The following is an 18701-nucleotide window of genomic DNA, read 5'->3' as shown; positions in this document are numbered from 1 at the left end:
TTACTTTGGTTCCGGTAACTTTTGAGGCTCGTTTCTTCCTAATCCTGCGGGATTACCTTCTGCTTCGTGCGATTTTAATAGTTCTATTTCTAGTTCCAACTTTCCCTGAAATAAAAGTTAAATAATAATTTTTAGCTACGAATTGAAATTATTAATCGACTTACGGCTATATTAAAATTTCCGAGTTCATCCTTTGAATTAGATTTACAAGGCCACCAGCCGCGTGCTCGTTTTGCACGGAAAGCATTTATTTTCGGCGCCCTAGGCTCGATTTGCGCCAGTGAACAGTGTTTCGAATCTTTAGCACCTCGGGGTAGTCTACATGATAAATATAAAAATTTATCTATCCAAGCATCTTATGGTAATACAAAATCAGCGTTATAGAATTTTAATACAGATGATAAAATCTCGTACATTTTTATTAAATAAATTTAATTAAATCTTAACTATAAAAAGTACAATAATATATCCTTTGTGTATACATTTATATTTATATATATTTAATATAAATAGTAGCCAATTCGTTGAATTGAAAAATTGAATAATATTTACACTTCTTTATTTAAACAATTCAACACTTCATATGTATCCTCATTCACCAAATTTAAATTACAAACTAGTGGTGCATGGCATCCTGCCTTAAGGCAAATTGCTGAAACTTCTCGTATCAAAAATCATTTTTTGTAAAAAATATTCAATTTTTTTAAACTTTGAAATAAAATAGATTTTTGAGATTTTTTAAATCTTTGAAAAAAAAACTACCTTTTTCAAAAAACAGATATTTCTATACGTTGAAATATTTTAGGAATATTTCTTATACTTTTTTTCAAAGCAATCGGGATACGTTAGCTGCGTGGAAACGAAATATTGAAGCGCCTGGGCGCCGCGTCGCAGTATACTGGCTAAACTTTAGTACGGAACCCATAGAAATGTAAACAATTTTTTTTCTTATTATTAAAATATCTATAAAAATGTGAGATTTGATGTGCAATATGTTTGATTATTTTTGACCGCCAATTGGCAGTATTGTTAATTTTCCGTGAAACCTGGTTCAGTGACTTATATGTATGGCTCCATACTATTACTTTTAAATAATATAATTCTCCTTTTTTTTAATAATTTTGATTTTGTGTTAAATTCCGTCAAAAAATATAATTTTATTAAGATGTATAAGTTACAGGCTTTAACCTGGTGATTACTGAATGATGACACACATCAAGTGTCAAAATGAAATTTATTTCTTCATTTTGACGAATGGGCTGTTAAAACATTTTAATAACATTTTAATAACAAATAATTCTTTTTAAGAATGGTGATTTCTTTATTATATTATGAAACGTGTCGGATTCTATATCTTATGATTTCAAAATTAAACTACCTTCGCATATCTAAATTTGCAGAGCCTACAAAGTCATCCTTAGAAAACGTGTCATTATCCCAAATTTGAATGTGCAATCTGAAAATATTAACGGTTTTCTTTATTTTATCATTTATTTGAATGACGAATACGACGAATATATACTTGCACGGAAATTTTCTTTCTGATTCACCAACTGAAAATACGTTTTCCTTGAACTTTTCAACAATCTGTAAAATAAATAAAACGATTTTCAAAAAATTAAATTACATTTTTTAGATTTTTTAGGTAAAATTAACCAATTCAAATAAATTTATATGTTTACGCTTGAGAATGAATAACCTCAACATACAGTAATCATTAATATTAAATTAACAATTTAATTAATATAATGTAATTGTTTGTATTAAATTCATTAATATTATTAATTCAGATATTAGTTTTGCAATTTTGCAAATTTAGATGAAAATATTTAACAAATTTTATCAATATTCATAATCCATTTCCATATTTTCAGAAAATTTGTTTGAATTTTTAAGTAGCATCAAAGACCTCCACATTTAATTTGTAATTTAGAAACATAGCATAAACAAAACCGTTACGTGTTTGCGTAAACAAAACGTTTGTTCTTGTCTGGAGAATAGAAACACCTGTATGTTTCTACGTTACGTGTGTTACGTAATAAATATTAGAGGATTTAGAAGATCTTGAGGTTTTTTGTATATATATATATATATATATACATATGTGTATATATATATATATATATATATATATATATATATATTTGTCCTAACCATTCCCTCTGCATATAGGTAGTTGAATTTAAATATCATTCTCCAATTGAAGTTTCCTTCTCCTGTTACACTTCGATAATGGATGTCGGTTGTTTGTTCATCTGATTCTCCGAGCAACCATGCCCTTATATAAATGTCGGATACTTTTTCTCCCAGCATCATGTCCTTTTCTAGGAGCGGCACATCCTTGAAATATAAAATATTATTACACTTTACACAGAACTTCATAACAGATAATTAACTTTGTAAGTGCTGCTACTAGAAATAACCTGGCACCCCCAAAGTGAACAAACCCCTTAACTTAAAATGACGAGCAGAGCCCGCTTGCGATTGCTGGGCCAAAAGTGAATATTACGGGCACAGCCCGCGTACGATATTCGGGAAAGAAGCAAATATTACGCATTTCAGGCATGGCCCGGTATGGTGAATGCAAGTGTTATAAAATATTTATTCATACGAAACTATAAAACACAAAATTATTTTTATTTATGTGATAAACCGTACACTATGAGGAAAAATAGTCACAAACGCCGCGCCAGCTTGAACAACTTTGGCCCGACATTTTCGAATCTAAATTGTAAGTTAAGGGGTTAAATGAATTCATATATTTTCAACATAGACCTTCAATCCAATAATGACCACAAATAATACAATAAATTAAATATGTAAATAGTTTTTTCTCGCAAATCGTGCCGTACGTAAATCATACTTTACTTATTAAACTGTTCTCATATTTAGTATTAATATGATTTTTCAATAATACGCATATGCGTATTTTTTAACCTCCTGTAGGGTAAGTTATAGTAATGGGCCGAAAATCGAAAATGTTTCTGAACATTTTGGCATGCCTCAGGAAAAATGGATATGTGTGTGTTTTGTGTGTCCGCAATTTTTCGTCCACGTTTTCGGGCGCACAGATCAACCGATTTGAATGGTTTATAAAACATTCGATTCCTATTGATAGGGAGATATGCTAATTAGTTTTAGGCAAAAGCAGTTCTGGCAGTTACGGAGATACGGAGCAAAAAGTGCAGAAAATAGAAATCGAGTTTTTGAGAGAACGGAGTATCCGATTTGAATACTCCAAAAAACATTGGGAGAAAAGGTGATTCGTTTTTGGCAAAGGCAGGTCTAGCCATTTCAAAGATACAGATCTAAATGACAAATCTAAAAGATTCAAAAAAAAATTTGGTTGCTATATCAATCAGGACCGTTCTTGAATAGCCATTTATTTGCCTTACGTGTGGAATACCCACAATACCTTTTCATTTAATGTGAAAGATTTGGCACATACATAAAATTGTATTTTTTTGGCCTAGTTATTTTGGAAATATTATTTAAATAGTATATTTAATTATGCTAGTATTAAAATAAAAAAAACCTGAACGTTCCAAACAATGAGTCTTAATTCGTACGGACATGGTTTTCTTGGAGCAATTTCAACAGGTGCAGGAGGTGGTGTTCCACCAGCTAGTGAGAATATATCAACCCAAAGCTGTAACTTTCCCTAGAATTTATAAATGTAGAACATATCATTATCTGTTGTTTATATTGATGATGAAATTGAAACATAAATTAAAACAAAATCAATTTTAATAATATTTTTATATTGAATGTGTGGAAGTCTACGTTATTTTCTTGTCGCTTAAACTTCTGCTGACATATTAATTTAGCTATACTATTATTAGAAATATTTTCGGAATATTTTATAATACATATTATATAATATATAAAACATATTTATAATACAAAGTATTTAATGAATAATACAGTTGGATATGCGAATTAATGCCTCAATTTTTTAGAAGTTAACGATTTGATTATTTTATAACAAAATTAGTTTTACTAATATTTTCTTGTATTTACTCTGCTAATTCAAACAAAAATAATTATTTGATAAACCATTTTTAAACTATATTTTTACGTCTGTTAAAAATGTCAATTTGTGAACTGACATAGTGTTTTTTTACTCGGATTTTTAGTCTTACTAATTGCAACCAACGTAATTTGTTGGTATCTTTTTATTTTTATTATTTTGTTCATAGACTTTGATCAATTCTATGTTTAAATTCACAATACTATTTATTAACTTGTTCTAATCCTGGTCTCGTCGGATTGTACAAAGTTCTAGTTTCTACATGCTCTGGAACTAATTCTCCTGGACCACCTGGACTGAGTTCTTGCCATTGTTTGAGTGCATCCAAACTTAAGATTTCCTATTCACGTAATTGAAAATATTCAAAAAATTTATTTAATATGAGTGATGTGGAATATGCTTTATATTGAATCGATTAGATAAGGGCCAAAAAATTGAGAAAAATGTTAAGTAAATTTATTAAAATAAAATAATGAAGTAAATTAGACAAATGAAAAAAAATTATTTAGTAAGCATCATTGTGTAGATAATAGGCTATGCAATATGGAGATTTTTGTCTCTCGAAAAAATATATGATATATGCAAGTCAAGAACAGATAAAATACTTAAAATATACAGCGACTTAAAATATTTTGCTTAAATAAATGTTGTAAAATATTATACCTGTTCATCTGCACTAATCAAAAATTTTGGATGTTTGTTATTTTTATTGTTTGGTCCTGTGGGTATTCCAGCTTCAGGAGTAAATACTCTATTGCCAACAACGAGACTACCCTATCAGAATGCGTAATTTATTTTATATCATGTTTAGACTTAAAATTTTAATCGTACATTCATAATAATTTACTAACAAATTTTAACACCGAATTTGTTAAAAATACCTGGGAATAAACAGGTTCCGCCAAATCATATTTAGAACAGAGCGTTTTCAAAATGCGCGATGGTAACTGGGAATCTCGCCACCGGTTGTATCCAGATCTAAGAACGCAAAAAAATTAATGAACTTTATTCGAATTTTGAAAAGAACTGTGAATTCGTATTTTGTGTATTTTAAAGCCTTATTTGATATAATCAAAAAAGATAAATGTGCATAAAAACACCCCACTGAATTTATACTATACATGTGGCGAAAGTAAGGAGATACCATGATAAAAAAAATTACATAATTTGTGAATTTGATCATATCTACAATATTAGATAGGGTGGGCCATTAGCGAATCATTTGTTTCAGATATATATATATATATATATATATATATATATAAATGGATGTAAGTCTGTGTGTATGTGTGTGTGTGTAATTGTAACGCATTCATAAACCAATACGTCCGATCGCCCTGAAAATTTGAGAAATTGTCAGGTAAATCCCGTGACAGGTTTTTGGATATTTGGATTGAAGCCAAGTGGTAGGGGATGGTTGCCGTTTTTTATAACACATAAGCTTAAATTTTTAACCTCCTACCACAAACCCCTTTTTGTGAGAATTATTATAGTAAATATCTTTTTTAATTAGTTGGTAATTGGTGGACTAGCATACTGGTATACAGGTAAACTGGCATCGTTGTAAGGCTGCACAGGACTTGCTCATGCAGACGGTAAGAAATATGAAAATTGATGTTGCCCTCTTATCAGAACCTTAAAAACAACTATCTGATTGGCCATGGGAAACGAACAGTACCACCAAAGCTATTATTTGGTCTTGTGGCAAAATTTGTTTCCAGAATGTTGTTAACAATAGCAACGCTGGATTTGTGACAGCATCATTAGATGGCATACATTTATATAGCTGTTACGCTCCACCTAGTCTTTTTTTGACAGATTTTGTTGATTTTTTAGATCGTTTTGTGGAGGATGCAAAACGACACCACCCCGTAGCGATAGCCGGTGACTTTAACGCATGGGCGGTATACTGGGCAAGTAGGAAGACTAATGCAAGAGGTAAAGCACTTTTAGAGGCCTTTAATACACTTGATGTTGTTTTACTAAATAGCGGTGATAAGCCAACCTTTGTCAAGGGCAGTGCAAGCTCAATAATAGGCCTTACGTTAGTTAGCAATAGCCTCGTCAGAGGAAATTGCAATTGGGAGGTACTAGGTATCTACACTGCTAGTGACCACAATGCAATCACCTGGAAAATATCAACGAATAGAAACATTAGAAGACATGCGAAAATATCTAAAGCCGTTGGGTGGAAAATAAAATCTTCTGATGAAAGCGCCATTAGAGTTGCCTTAAACTACAAACTAGAGAGCTGATGGAAAGAATAACCGAAGCCTGTGATATCAGTATGACTCGTAAGGTAAGCATGGCATAAATCAAAGACAATTTGTGCACTGATGGACTGAAGAAATCAGCTCTCTTCGTAAAGATAAATAGATGAACAGGTAGACAGATAAAAAGGAAGACAGATAAACAGAAAAACGGGTAAATTGGTAGATAGATATATTGGTAGATAGATATATTGGTAGATAGATATATTGGTAGATAGGTAAACTGGTGTACAGGTAAATTGGAGTATATGTAAAATGGCAGACAGGACAACTGGTAGATAGATAAATATGTAGACATATACACAGGTTGACAGATAAATTGGTAGACATATAAAACTAGTTGACAGGTAAATTGGTTGACAAGTAAATTGGTAGACCGGTAAAATGGTAGACAGGTAAAATAGTGATTTGATAAACAGGTTGATAGGTAAATTAATAGACAGGTAAATTGATAGACTGATAATCAGGTTGACAGGTATACTGGTGAACAGGTAAATTGGTAGATAGGTAAATTGGTTGATAGGTAGAGAGGTAGACCGATAGAGAGGTAGATAAATAGTCATATAGACATGTAGACTGGATGACAAGAAAACTGGTAGACTAGACGTAACAATATGCTTTTTTGCTCAAAATTTTAATTGAAAATAAAAAACGGCGAAGCGTGAATGGGTACAGCTAGTATAAAATAAAACTTATTATTATTCATACTCATTTCGATTATAATTTATTTCAATCTTCAAGATGATACGCTACAGCTACTTTTTGAAAATGATATTGCGTAAATGGCCACCTTTGGCTTTGAAAGCATAATTATTTGTGTGGAATGTATAACATCGATTGTTATTATTATCGTATCGATATTACTTGCAGTAACTTTCCGAAATTCCGCAAGAAGCCCGATGGTTACTATAGAAGCGATCTTCGATGTCTATTACGGTGCTTCCAATAAGATCATCTTTGCTGATAAGATCCATATCGTACACTGACACCGTGAGAGTGTGGTCATGTGGTAATATTGCTTGCATTTCAAAACATCTACGAAAATAATTATGAATATTGAGTCCTATATGTCTAACAATTAAATAATTAAATACTTAAATAATAATAAGATGACCATATTTTTTGAAGTCAAAACCGGGACGGCACTTTTTAATTTTGTTAATCCGGAACGGGAGGAAGGCTTTATGCTAAATAACTTAACTATGATTTTGAAATAACAAATACTATTCAAGGATATAATCAAAATCTTTTTTTTCGACTCAAGTTTTTTTTTAAAGAATAGCAGAGTTTTAGTAAAAACTTTATTATTCGATTATATGTTATGGTGTTACCTTATTTTACCTATGATGTTATATTGGGTGAAGTAAAAAGTTCGTTTCGTTTTCCGCAATAGACGGCTTTAGTTACAAATAATTCAGGAAGTGCAGATCGCAGCGGCACCAGAGTAAACCCTCGTTAGAAAGGTGACACTCGAGCATCATTTTGATGGTATAATCAAAAATTGGTCAAATGGTTGAAAAGTTATTTGTGTTTGAAAATGGAAAAAACTAATGAAAAAAATCGCTATATTTGCAATATTATTATGGTAGAGGGAAGAACGCTGCGCAGGCTTGTGAAATAAATTATGCTGTATAAGGTGAAATTACTTCATCAAAATCTGCTGCTCGAAAATAGTTCGCTTGCTTTTGTTCTGGTAATTTTGATGTGAAAGATGTGCCACGCTCTGCTCGTCGAATCACTAAAAAAGTCGATGAAATTCTTAAAAAGCAGAGCAAGATAAGTACTAAGCTCTGTAGACATCAAGAGGGAACTAACCATTGATCAGAAAGCTGTTTTGAACCAATTACATAAAGCTAAGTACAAAAGAAAGCTTGATGTGGGATCTTCATGAGTTGGGTGCGAAGACTGGATAGGCCGAATCAATGTCTGGGATACGCTGCTCAAATGCAATAAAATCGAACCATTTATAAAACATTTCTTAACTAGTAAGAAAAAGTAGATTATATACGACAATCGGAGGCGAAATAAATCTTAGTTTAGTGATTGTGAGCGACGACAAACGTTTACAAGTCAGAAATGACACTGAAAAGGGTGATGTTGTGTTTGTGGTGGGAGTAGAAGGTAATCGTCAATCGTGAGCTACTTCCAGTTGGTCAGACCATTAATTATCAATCCTACTGTAAATAAAGAGAGAGATTAAGCCAAACAATTGAAAGTTTTACATCATCACAAAGCCCGACCATACACTTATTTGATGACCTGCCAAAAGTTGCGTAAGCTTAGTTGAGAATTTTTTTGCATCTGCCATATGTATACTCCAGACATAGCACCCTCTGACTAACATTTGTTCCGATCTCAGCAAAACTATTTTAATGGAATTAAACTGATTTCAAAAAGAGCTTGCAAAAAGCACTTGTTTCAGTTTTTCAACCAGAAACCATAGAAGTTCTTTACCGATGGCATCCGATAGCGAAACATTGCTGATATTAATAAAGCATATTTAATTTGAATAAATTTATTTTTACCCTATAAAAAAACTTGTTGAGTTTCACTAAATAAACGAAACGAACTTTTTACTTGACCCAATATTATATCTAATATTTTTCGATATATATGTGTTTTCGCTTTTGAGCTTTGTATAAAATTCTATACAATTTTCTTTATAATTAACTTAAAAAAGCACTTGTTTGTTCGTTTTCATAATTTTTGTTAATTTTCGTGAAATTTGAAATTATGTATTCGGCTAAGTATTGATTCATATAAGCAGACTCGTTGTCTTGAAACAAAATATATCATTTTGAGATATTTAATGGATAGCTGTAGTTTTATTAAATAATAGCAAAGATTCATAATTTTAATTTTTAAAAACCCGGGATAAAAGATCTAACTCCAGGAAAAATATTGCTTAATAATAACTGTGATCTTATATATAAGAAGTTACAACTGGTTACTTAAAATTGTATTTTGCGGACTTTGTAACTGTAGGTAATGCTAAAAAATTAAAAAAATATATATATCTGATTTTGTTTCTACTTGATACATTTCGATTCTATTTAGCCTGACCTGACATGATTTATAAAATAAAATTTTATAAAAAATAAATCAAATTCAATTTTACATATTCAAGTAAATATATACTTTCCAAATGTTGGGTTGATCGTTTTCGGCAAATAATTAAATCTATCGTCTATTCTCTGACAGTTGCCGAGCTTTTCGTTACCACCAAGAGAAACTACCAAATATGGATCTGATTTTCCAGAGCTGTCTTTCGGTTTTAAATCTATTCCTTTTACAACATACAGACGTACGCATAGTGGCACAGGCTCGTTGTTTGTAGGAATACGTCTCACTTTTATACTAGAATACATAAAAAATATACTTTAATTTTGCAATACAAATGTTAATTTCTTGTATATCGTGATTAATAGTCATCTTAATTTATATAAATAAATAAAAATATTTATATTTGTTATATGATATTATAGTTTTATTGCTAAAAGCTACATAAATGTTGAAATCAGGGCCATCAAATAGATACGATATTACTCGTATTTTGAATTTTTTGTGGAAGACACATGTAGAAGCGAGTAGATATAAGTAAGGCGATCAATCAATCGTCAATGATATTATAGTATATATATTAGGGTGATGCTTAATATGAACATTTTCGAATTTTATTACTCCCAGGGGCTTAAATGCTTCCAAATTCATAAAAAAAACTCTAATAGTTTTAGCTCTTAATATTAACTTTTACATAGTGCGCAATTCAATCAAAGCTTAGTATGGAAATAGCATGGAAAAAAATCGAAAATTTTAAAAATGCTTTTTAGGTATAACTTAATAAAAAATGAATTAAAAGTGACGATTTGTGTTATTTTTATTAAAAATTCGACGCTCTGCAAAACAGGTTTTTTCTAACTTGTTTTGTAGAGCATCGAATTTTGAATAAAACTCATTCATTTGTTTGCTAAGTTATATTTAAAAAACATATTTAATATTTTTTAAAATTTTTCCATGCTATTAAATGCGCACTATTTAAAAGACAATATTAAGAGCTAAAACTTTCCGAGAATAGTTTTTTATCAATTTGGAACCTCTTGAGCCCCTGGGAGCAAGGGAATTCGAAAATGTCCATATTAAGGACTAGCCTAATATATATATATATATATATATATATATATATATATATCTATAATAGAGTGGTTCTAGATATGGATGTTTTTGAACTTCATTACTCCCAGGAGCTCAAATGCTTGCAAATTGATAAAAAAGAATTTTCTGAAAGTTTTAGCTCTAAATATTAACTATAAGATAGTTAGCACGCCAACCAAAGTTTTTTGGTTCTTCTTCCTAAGTAAATACTTGTGAAATATTTCAATAGAACAGAATTTTACCGATGTTATTTCCATAGAAACTTTTGCATATCATATATATATATATATATATATATATATATATATATATATTAAAAAAAATTTAATATGAACATACCTATTAGCAAATTCATTATTCTCGTTTTGGCCGTTATCTCCTTTAGTTATTGAAATGGACGCCCTTAATGTTGCAAAAGGTTCCGGATATCCTTTATGTCCACCTCTGTATAATATAAATCGCTCACACCAATCGGTTAAGCCCGAATATTGGGTTTGATTTTCTAATTCGCAGTCAAATACCTTAAATAAAAATATATTCAGATCAATGCTTGCTCTGCCTTAGTTTGTTATAGACAAGTTTAATTTTACTAATTGTAAAAATTGTAAGTTTTTACTTACTAATTGTAATATGAGAAAGTTAATATATTGGATTTAATGAACATTGTCCTAAATACTGTGGTTGTAATTGTATTGTATGTAATTTTTAATGATTACACTTACACTTAGTTTTACGAAATATGTATAGTTAATAACGACTTTTTGAAATTATCTTGATTTTTATAGTGTTCAGTGCAACCGGATCAACACAAGATCCATCAGTGAAACTACAATTTTGAGAAATAAAAAGTAAAGATATGATAATGTAAAGTGAAAATAAATATGAGAACATGAAATTAGGCATTTGGACATGATTGGAGCACTCTAAATGGGTCTAAACGAAATTTTTCCAAATTCAACCTCTATCTTTGGGTCAATGCACGGGACATCAGAATTCATTTTAGAGGTATGTTTTTTTTCAGCAAAGTATCTTATTTTAAACCTTAGTATCCGAAAATCATATGTGCCTAAGCGACTTTTTTGACCTATTCAAGACAACCCGCTCTAGGATCTACTGATGACACAAAATCATAAAAAGTCAAAATAATATACATTTTTTCGAAACTAATTAACCTAAATATATATAAATTTATATTTGTATATATATTTATATATATATATATATATATATATATATATACATTTCATACCTTCAATTTATACCTAGTTTCAGCTGGATTATGGTATTCTTCATCATTATATTTACTCTGAAATAAAATAAATTGAAAACAGTTTCATAGATTATCAAATTCCTTTTTCATATAGTCATTTCTCGGTCTTATATAATAATAAATATAATCATTTATTAATATTTATAACTATTGTGAAATGTTATTCAATCATTACTAAATCTCTTAGTATTTACAATACAAGCTAAAATTCTACATTTGTTTCTTATTTACGGAACTTAGAATTATTTTCAAATATTTTTAACTTCCCGTAGAAGTTTGTTTTCATCTGAAAATTCAATTCGCTAATTTTGTGTTTTATCGACGTTTCAAGCCATTCTGAATCGAATTAGACCAAATTTGGAAAAAGTATGTGTGTGTGCGTGTATGTGATCAGATTTTTTGCCGTAAATCGACGATTTCTCAAAAACGGCTTAACCGATTTCAAAAATTTAAAAGCCATTCCGTTTTTAGCTTTTATATAGATAAAAGTTAATCATAAGTTTCATATGTGGTAATTACCGGTATTGAGTCATAGTATTTGGTCCACCAATCTTTTTCTTCTTCAATTTCATCTGAATTTGCATTCCTTTGATCAACTCTCACATATTTTGGAATATATTTATCATGCATTTTTCTAATTGTACTTAATTTATTTTTCAACTAACAAAAATAAATATAAAAGTTCTACTTATACCTTTGGATAGCTATATAATTATGATATCATGTATTTGCTCACTTTTATTGGATAACGAATTAAGAACTTGTAAAGCTTTGATTTCGATTTGCTTTTATATTCCTCCGACGAAGAACTATATTCAGCTTTAGATATATTTGTTGACGGGATGGTACTTATTGAAGCTTAAATAAAATGGCTTGTTATTTTTCTATAATATTGGTTATGTTAAATTAATTACTTTAAGATTATTCATAGTAGTACCAATCTAATTACCAAGAAAAGTAGGCTTCATAGATTGATACTTCTATGATTCTAAAAAATTTCATACGGTTAAAAAAATGTCATAATTTTATTTTATTAGATCTCTTCTACTGTTTGAAGTGGATAAATTTTATTTCAAACAAAAAAAAATGGTTATTGAATTTATATTCGTACTTACTAAATCTATTTATTTTGTTATTATACTCACTACAAATGCACGATGCTACATTGTGTGCTGTTTTTCCGAATGTACTTTGTCTCGAATGATAATATAATATTGCAGTGTCTTGCTCTATATATGCTGCTACAACATTTGTGTGTCCATATTGCTTATAATCAAGTAGCTGGAAAACTAATGAAGGCCAGTATTCACATTGTTCTGGCAAACTCTGGAAAAACACATTTTCATTTAACAATTGTTTTATTTTGGTTTTTAATTAGAGTCATATTAATAGATTACAATTCATGGTGCTTAACATTTTATAAACTAGTTGAAAGTGGCATTTTGCCAAGTAATGGGCCGAAAATCGAAAATGAAAATTTTTGCATATCTTCACGTTTTGAAGGTTTCTGAACATTTTGGCATACCTCAGAAACAATGGATGTGTGTGTGTTTTTTATGTCCGCATTTACGTTTTTGGGCACACGGATCCACCGATTGGAATGATCCAAAAGTATTCAATTTGTAATGATTGGGAGAAGTTGTTTTTAGTTTTTGGCAAAGGCAAGTCCAGCCGTTTTGGAGATATGGAGAGAATTGTGCAAAGAAGGGCAGTTTTTGAGAGAATTAAGCATTCGATTTGAATGATTTAAAAAACTTTCTGCTTGTTTTGACAAAATAATTGATTTTATAAAAAAAATGCATTTTATATATTTTTTTATTTTTTTTTTAATTTTAAACAATATTTTAAAAACTACACGAAGTATTTTTTAAAAACGCGGCCGAATAATCCGAATTTTAATTAAACTTTATAATTGAGCCACTTTTTGTAAGACTATAATATTTTAATATGTTTATTATGACCACGCGTCCGCCGCCATACAAATATCATTAAAATCGTCAATATTTTTTTTTAATAATCAATTACGAAGAAATGTCCTGGCAGATCTTTGACCAAAACTAGTCAGCAGGTTTTTCAAATAATATCTTTCAAATTGTTCGTAAGATATTTTCTTTCGAATAGTTCAAACAGTTTTTGTATTTCCAAATTCGATTTAAATTTTTGGCTAAAACGCGGACAAAAAAATTTGCACTTTTCTAATTCTGAAGAAGATCGTATCAAAAAACTAACCGCGAGTGCTTACCAAGTTTCATCAAATGGCTTCTAAATTTTTGAAATTGACTCATCCGTTTTTGAGAAATCGTCGATGAAAAAATTCATCAAATTCCAAAAATAAATAATTAATTAAAAATAAAAATTATTTACAGTAAAATAAAATAGCAAATACTTCTATTGATATCTGATTCGAATAGATAATGTATATGTTATCAATGTTTTTAATTTCTGTATATTTGAAAATCTTTTATCTTTTTTTTGGATAGTAATCCGCACACAGTCTGTAAAAATTTGTACTATTGGAAATATTTATAATAATACGTACAACAAGAATTTCACTCCTCATTTCAATAAAATTAACACTTCGTCCTTCGTATTCAGTGGTGTGACCTGAAATGAATTTTCCTGCGCCAATTTCAGCTTTGATTTTCGGACGACGAATATTGCACCCACGTAAACGACGCACATCCCTCAATCCCCAGAAAACCACTTCCATTCTGATGATGTTTAATTAATAATTATTGAAAAGATTCATTTATCTAGATTATCTCTAAATCTTACTTGAAATGGATCATGTTAGGTCGAATCATTGCTGGTATTGCTACTGATGTACCATTTTTCTCTAATTCTGCAATCGATGCATCATTTACCTAAAAAAAAACAAAAAATATTTTTTAAGATTGATGGATGTATATGCATTTACATAGTTGTGGGTATCTGTATCATAAAATGCAAAAATATTAAAGAAATAAAATAAAAAAGTCGGTGTGTAACTTTCATATTATAGTGACATGTTTCTTCCAAAATAATAAGAATACAACTATAATTATAGTCCGATCATACAGAAAGTGATTGTTAATTACGTCTTAATTAAATGTGCATATTCGTAGTTTAAAACCCTTATTAAAGAAATTTAATAAAAATGTTGAGTTTGATGCGTATAAAATAATTAAAAAAGACGTAGATAAAATTACATTTTAATCGATTTTATAATTACCTATTTTAACTCTTCTACAAACTAACTTTTTTTTGTGTTTTTTTGCGTTATCTATAACTATTTCTTAGATTCGTTCTATTGTACTCTTTGTGAATAGATGATCAAGCAAATAAAAAAAGGTTAATGGGTACCTTTGTGAACCCAAAATATTTTTTTTTGAGTAGGGTAGAGCGGGGCTTAAAGGTTTGCGGGCAAAAATGCCCACCACAAATATTTCAAAAACAAGTAAAATTAGGAATTTCTTAACAACAATATTTGAAAGTAGAGTGAAAAATATGTATAACCAGCCGTCAATATGTATAACCAGCCGTCATCTTTATTCTTACAACGTTGATATCGGGAGATAAACGGCAATGTTTAAAAATCCATAACAAAAGTATTGTTTTTCGGTGTTAGTTTTTTCGGTCGTGATTGTTGATTAGTTTACGAGACCTTAAATTATTTATAAGTATGCGTTATTTAACTGTTTTATAAAATGTATTTTTAATTTTAGTTTCATCAGTTTTTCTTAGGTAATCTCTTTAAAAGCTTACATCTAGGTGTGGTCAAAAGGTCCTGCTGGACCTTCACCCTGGCAAAGGTGTGAAAAATAAAAATAGCAAGTAAAAAAATGAATTGAATAAAAAATGAAATGAGTTAAAGAAAGCAATTTTGCAAAAGATAAATTTAATAAATATTATTCCAAATCCCCTAGGGAATATTTTTGACGAAATACCAGATCATGTTCGTTTGTTGTAAAAAATGCACCCATGAAATTTATATTTTGCATTGAATAATGAAGTTATTATTTTGCAAAATCTCTTTAAAATTAAAATAAGTCATTGTGCCTGTTTGTCCCTTGCTGTCTCAATTCACCCCGGCTATGGGGTGAAGAAGACCAGGTTATAAATTCTTGAAAAACAGCAAAAAACACATTCTTACAATGATAAATAATCTGAGAGTATTACTGAACATAGTCAGATAGTTGTTTGTTTGATATGTGGTATTTGTTGTGTTATAATTGCTTTGGTTTTCACAATATAATTGCTCAAAGTCAAATTGGACCTTTGTAAAATTTTAAATTTCAATTGGACTTTTTGTTAAATTGTATTTGAATCTTTTCATTAATTACAGTGTTACCTGAACAATTTCTGCTGATAGCAGAACCTCGGCAATATAAGCGCCACCTTTCTTCATCACAACCCAATACATGGGCGGTGATTCTGGTTGTGTATCTGATAGTATCCTTACTGATGGTACTACTAAAGATCGGCCCAAAAGTTCCATATGGAGCTGTACACGATATATATATATATATATATATATATATATATATATAATTCTAGTGAATATTGGCAAGGATCCCAAACTATTTCGTCAAGAGCCCTGTGACTGATCGATATAAGTAAATGAGTTCAATTTCACCGAAAATTAAATTATGGAGTAGTGAACCACATTTGCAGGCCATTTATTATAATTATAGGAGTCATATTAGACATAAATTCTAAGTAACGAGTGTTTGGACATCTGAAAGAATCTACAAATATTAAATATTTGTCCAATATAGTCCAACATTTCCAACGGTTATTTAGTGAGACTATTGTTTAAAATATGATCTGTAGTATCATCTTCTTCTTGGTCAGAAATTTGTTGAAAAACAATTTAATAAAAAGTAAAATTATTATCAGATTTCTGTTAATGTGACAACTCCAACATGCAATGCAAGTGAAATCAGTTTTACGACAAGGGATTTACACTACCAGTATTGACAAGAAGAAAAACAAGGAGAAATATCATCAAATTCGTGTGTCGTAATTTATGTATGGTCCCTTACATATTTGTACTTACACATAAGTCCTTATCATAAAGTTCGACAATAATGGATCCCGGATAATCCCGGACAAAATAAGGTCCTCCCCAGAGGTTGACGTCTTCGAATACGAGTGTCGTATCCCACATAGGGTTTAATGTACCTTTAAGTACCTATCGAATTAAATAAGTTCATACATATGCATATGTATATATATATATATATATATATATATATATATATATATATGTATATATATATATATAATGTGTGTTATTTCTAATACTTCTGTGTCTTGGTGATTTCCCATGACAGTGGCACGCAACATAGGATCGCAAAGTCCGGATCCATCGTGACCTACTTGAATTTTTGCCTGATGCAGATATACTCGAACTTGATATAACTAATGGGAAAAAAACTGTTTTAGCTCACACATAAATGTTCAGTATTTTTTTAACATTAAACTCGCTATTTTTAACTTAGGGTAAGTTATTGTAATCGCAAAAAAATCGAAAATGAAAATTTTTATATATCTTTAGAGGTTTATGAACATTTTGGCATATCTTAGAAAAAATGAATGTATGTGTTTGTGTGTGTGCGGATACAAATTTTCGTCGACGATTTCAGGAACACAGATCAACCGATTTGAATAATTTAAAAAACATTTGATTCGCATTGATAATGAGACGTGCTGATTAGTTTTTGGCGAAGGCAGGTTTAGCCGGTCCAAAGATACGGGGTAAAAAGTGCCAAAAACGGTAATTCAGTTTGTAAGAGAACGGAACGTGCGATTTTAACAATTCAAAAAACATTTTACTTGTATTGACAAGATGAAGAACTGATTAAATTTTTGGGAAGGCAGGTCTAGCGGTTATGGACTCTCAATAAAAATAAGTTAAAAAAATGTCATTTGGCAGTCAAAAATGTTCATTGAACATATGGACATCAATATATCAGATATTTTAATAATGTGTACATATTTTGTGTAAATTTTTTATAATATTATTTTGTGTATATTTTTTTATAATATTTTATGATTACGGTACGAAAAGTTCCAGCAATTTGCCTTAAGGCACGATGCCATGCACCCCACTAGTTCCGAATGTCGATTATAATCAAGGGACTAGTGGGGCGCATGGCATTGTGCCTTAAGACAAATTGCTGGAACTTCCCATACCAAAAATTATTTTTTTTAAAAAGATTAACATTTTTGAAAAAAATTTGAAAAAATTGAAATTTGAAAAAAAAAAAGACTTTTTGAAGAGAAATTTATTTTGAAATATTTTTGGAAATTCTGAACTTTTTCTCAAATCAATCGTACTGCGTAAGCGCCGCGTCGCCGTCTAACGGATAAACATTGGTACGGAACCCATAGGAATGTAAACAAAATTTATACTTTATTGTTAAAATATCTATAAAATATCTGATAATTTGATGTGCATGATCATTTTTGACCGCCAAATGGCATTTTTTTTACTTTTTTTTACTAGATCTCCGAAACCGCTAGACCTACCTTCATGAAAATTTGATCACTTCTTATTTGAATTATTCAAATCAAACGCTCCGTTCTCTTAAAAACAGAGTTACCGTTTTTAGCACTTTTTGCCCCATATCTTCGGAACGGCTAGACCTGCCCCTACCAAAAACTAATCAGCACGTCTCTTTATCAATACGAATCGAATGTTTTTTAAATTATTCAAATCGCTTCATCCGTGTTCCCGAAATCGTCGACGAAAATTTGTATCCGCACACACACACACACGCACACACACATCCATTTTTTCTAAGGTATGCCAAAATGTTCAGAAGATTTTGAAACGTAAAAATATATAAAAATTTCCATTTTAGATTTTTTGCGATTACTATAACTTGCCCTACGGAAAGTTAATAATCTATGTTTGACGTGTTTTACGACTTACACCCGATTCTGCACAAGAAACGATGTTTGATATTCTAACTTCCTCATCGTCTTCTTCTGT

General features: G+C 30.1%; 1 protein-coding gene across 1 annotated transcript; it reads right to left on the bottom strand.

The window, feature by feature from the left end:
- Positions 1-16199, bottom strand: LOC113375381 (otoferlin-like). Its single transcript, XM_026615317.1, has 16 exons — positions 16053-16199; positions 14498-14586; positions 14262-14433; positions 11702-11758; positions 10792-10973; positions 9439-9657; positions 7165-7335; positions 4912-5008; positions 4694-4804; positions 4245-4370; positions 3536-3661; positions 2155-2340; positions 1523-1587; positions 1379-1456; positions 165-318; positions 1-105 (listed from the first exon to the last, which is right to left on the bottom strand). The coding sequence occupies exons 1-16, from the start codon at positions 16197-16199 to the stop codon at positions 1-3; spliced, it is 2085 nt and encodes a 694-aa protein (XP_026471102.1).
- Between the last annotated feature and the right edge of the window lie 2502 nt (positions 16200-18701).

This window comes from Ctenocephalides felis, unplaced genomic scaffold, assembly GCF_003426905.1.
Source record: "Ctenocephalides felis isolate EL2017-DRISC unplaced genomic scaffold, ASM342690v1 CF-g0.4_SCAFFOLD_01886, whole genome shotgun sequence".
NCBI classification, from domain to species: Eukaryota; Metazoa; Arthropoda; class Insecta; order Siphonaptera; family Pulicidae; genus Ctenocephalides; species Ctenocephalides felis.
The sequence above is the reverse complement of the archived record's forward strand: the minus strand, read 5'-3'. Positions and strand labels throughout refer to the sequence as shown.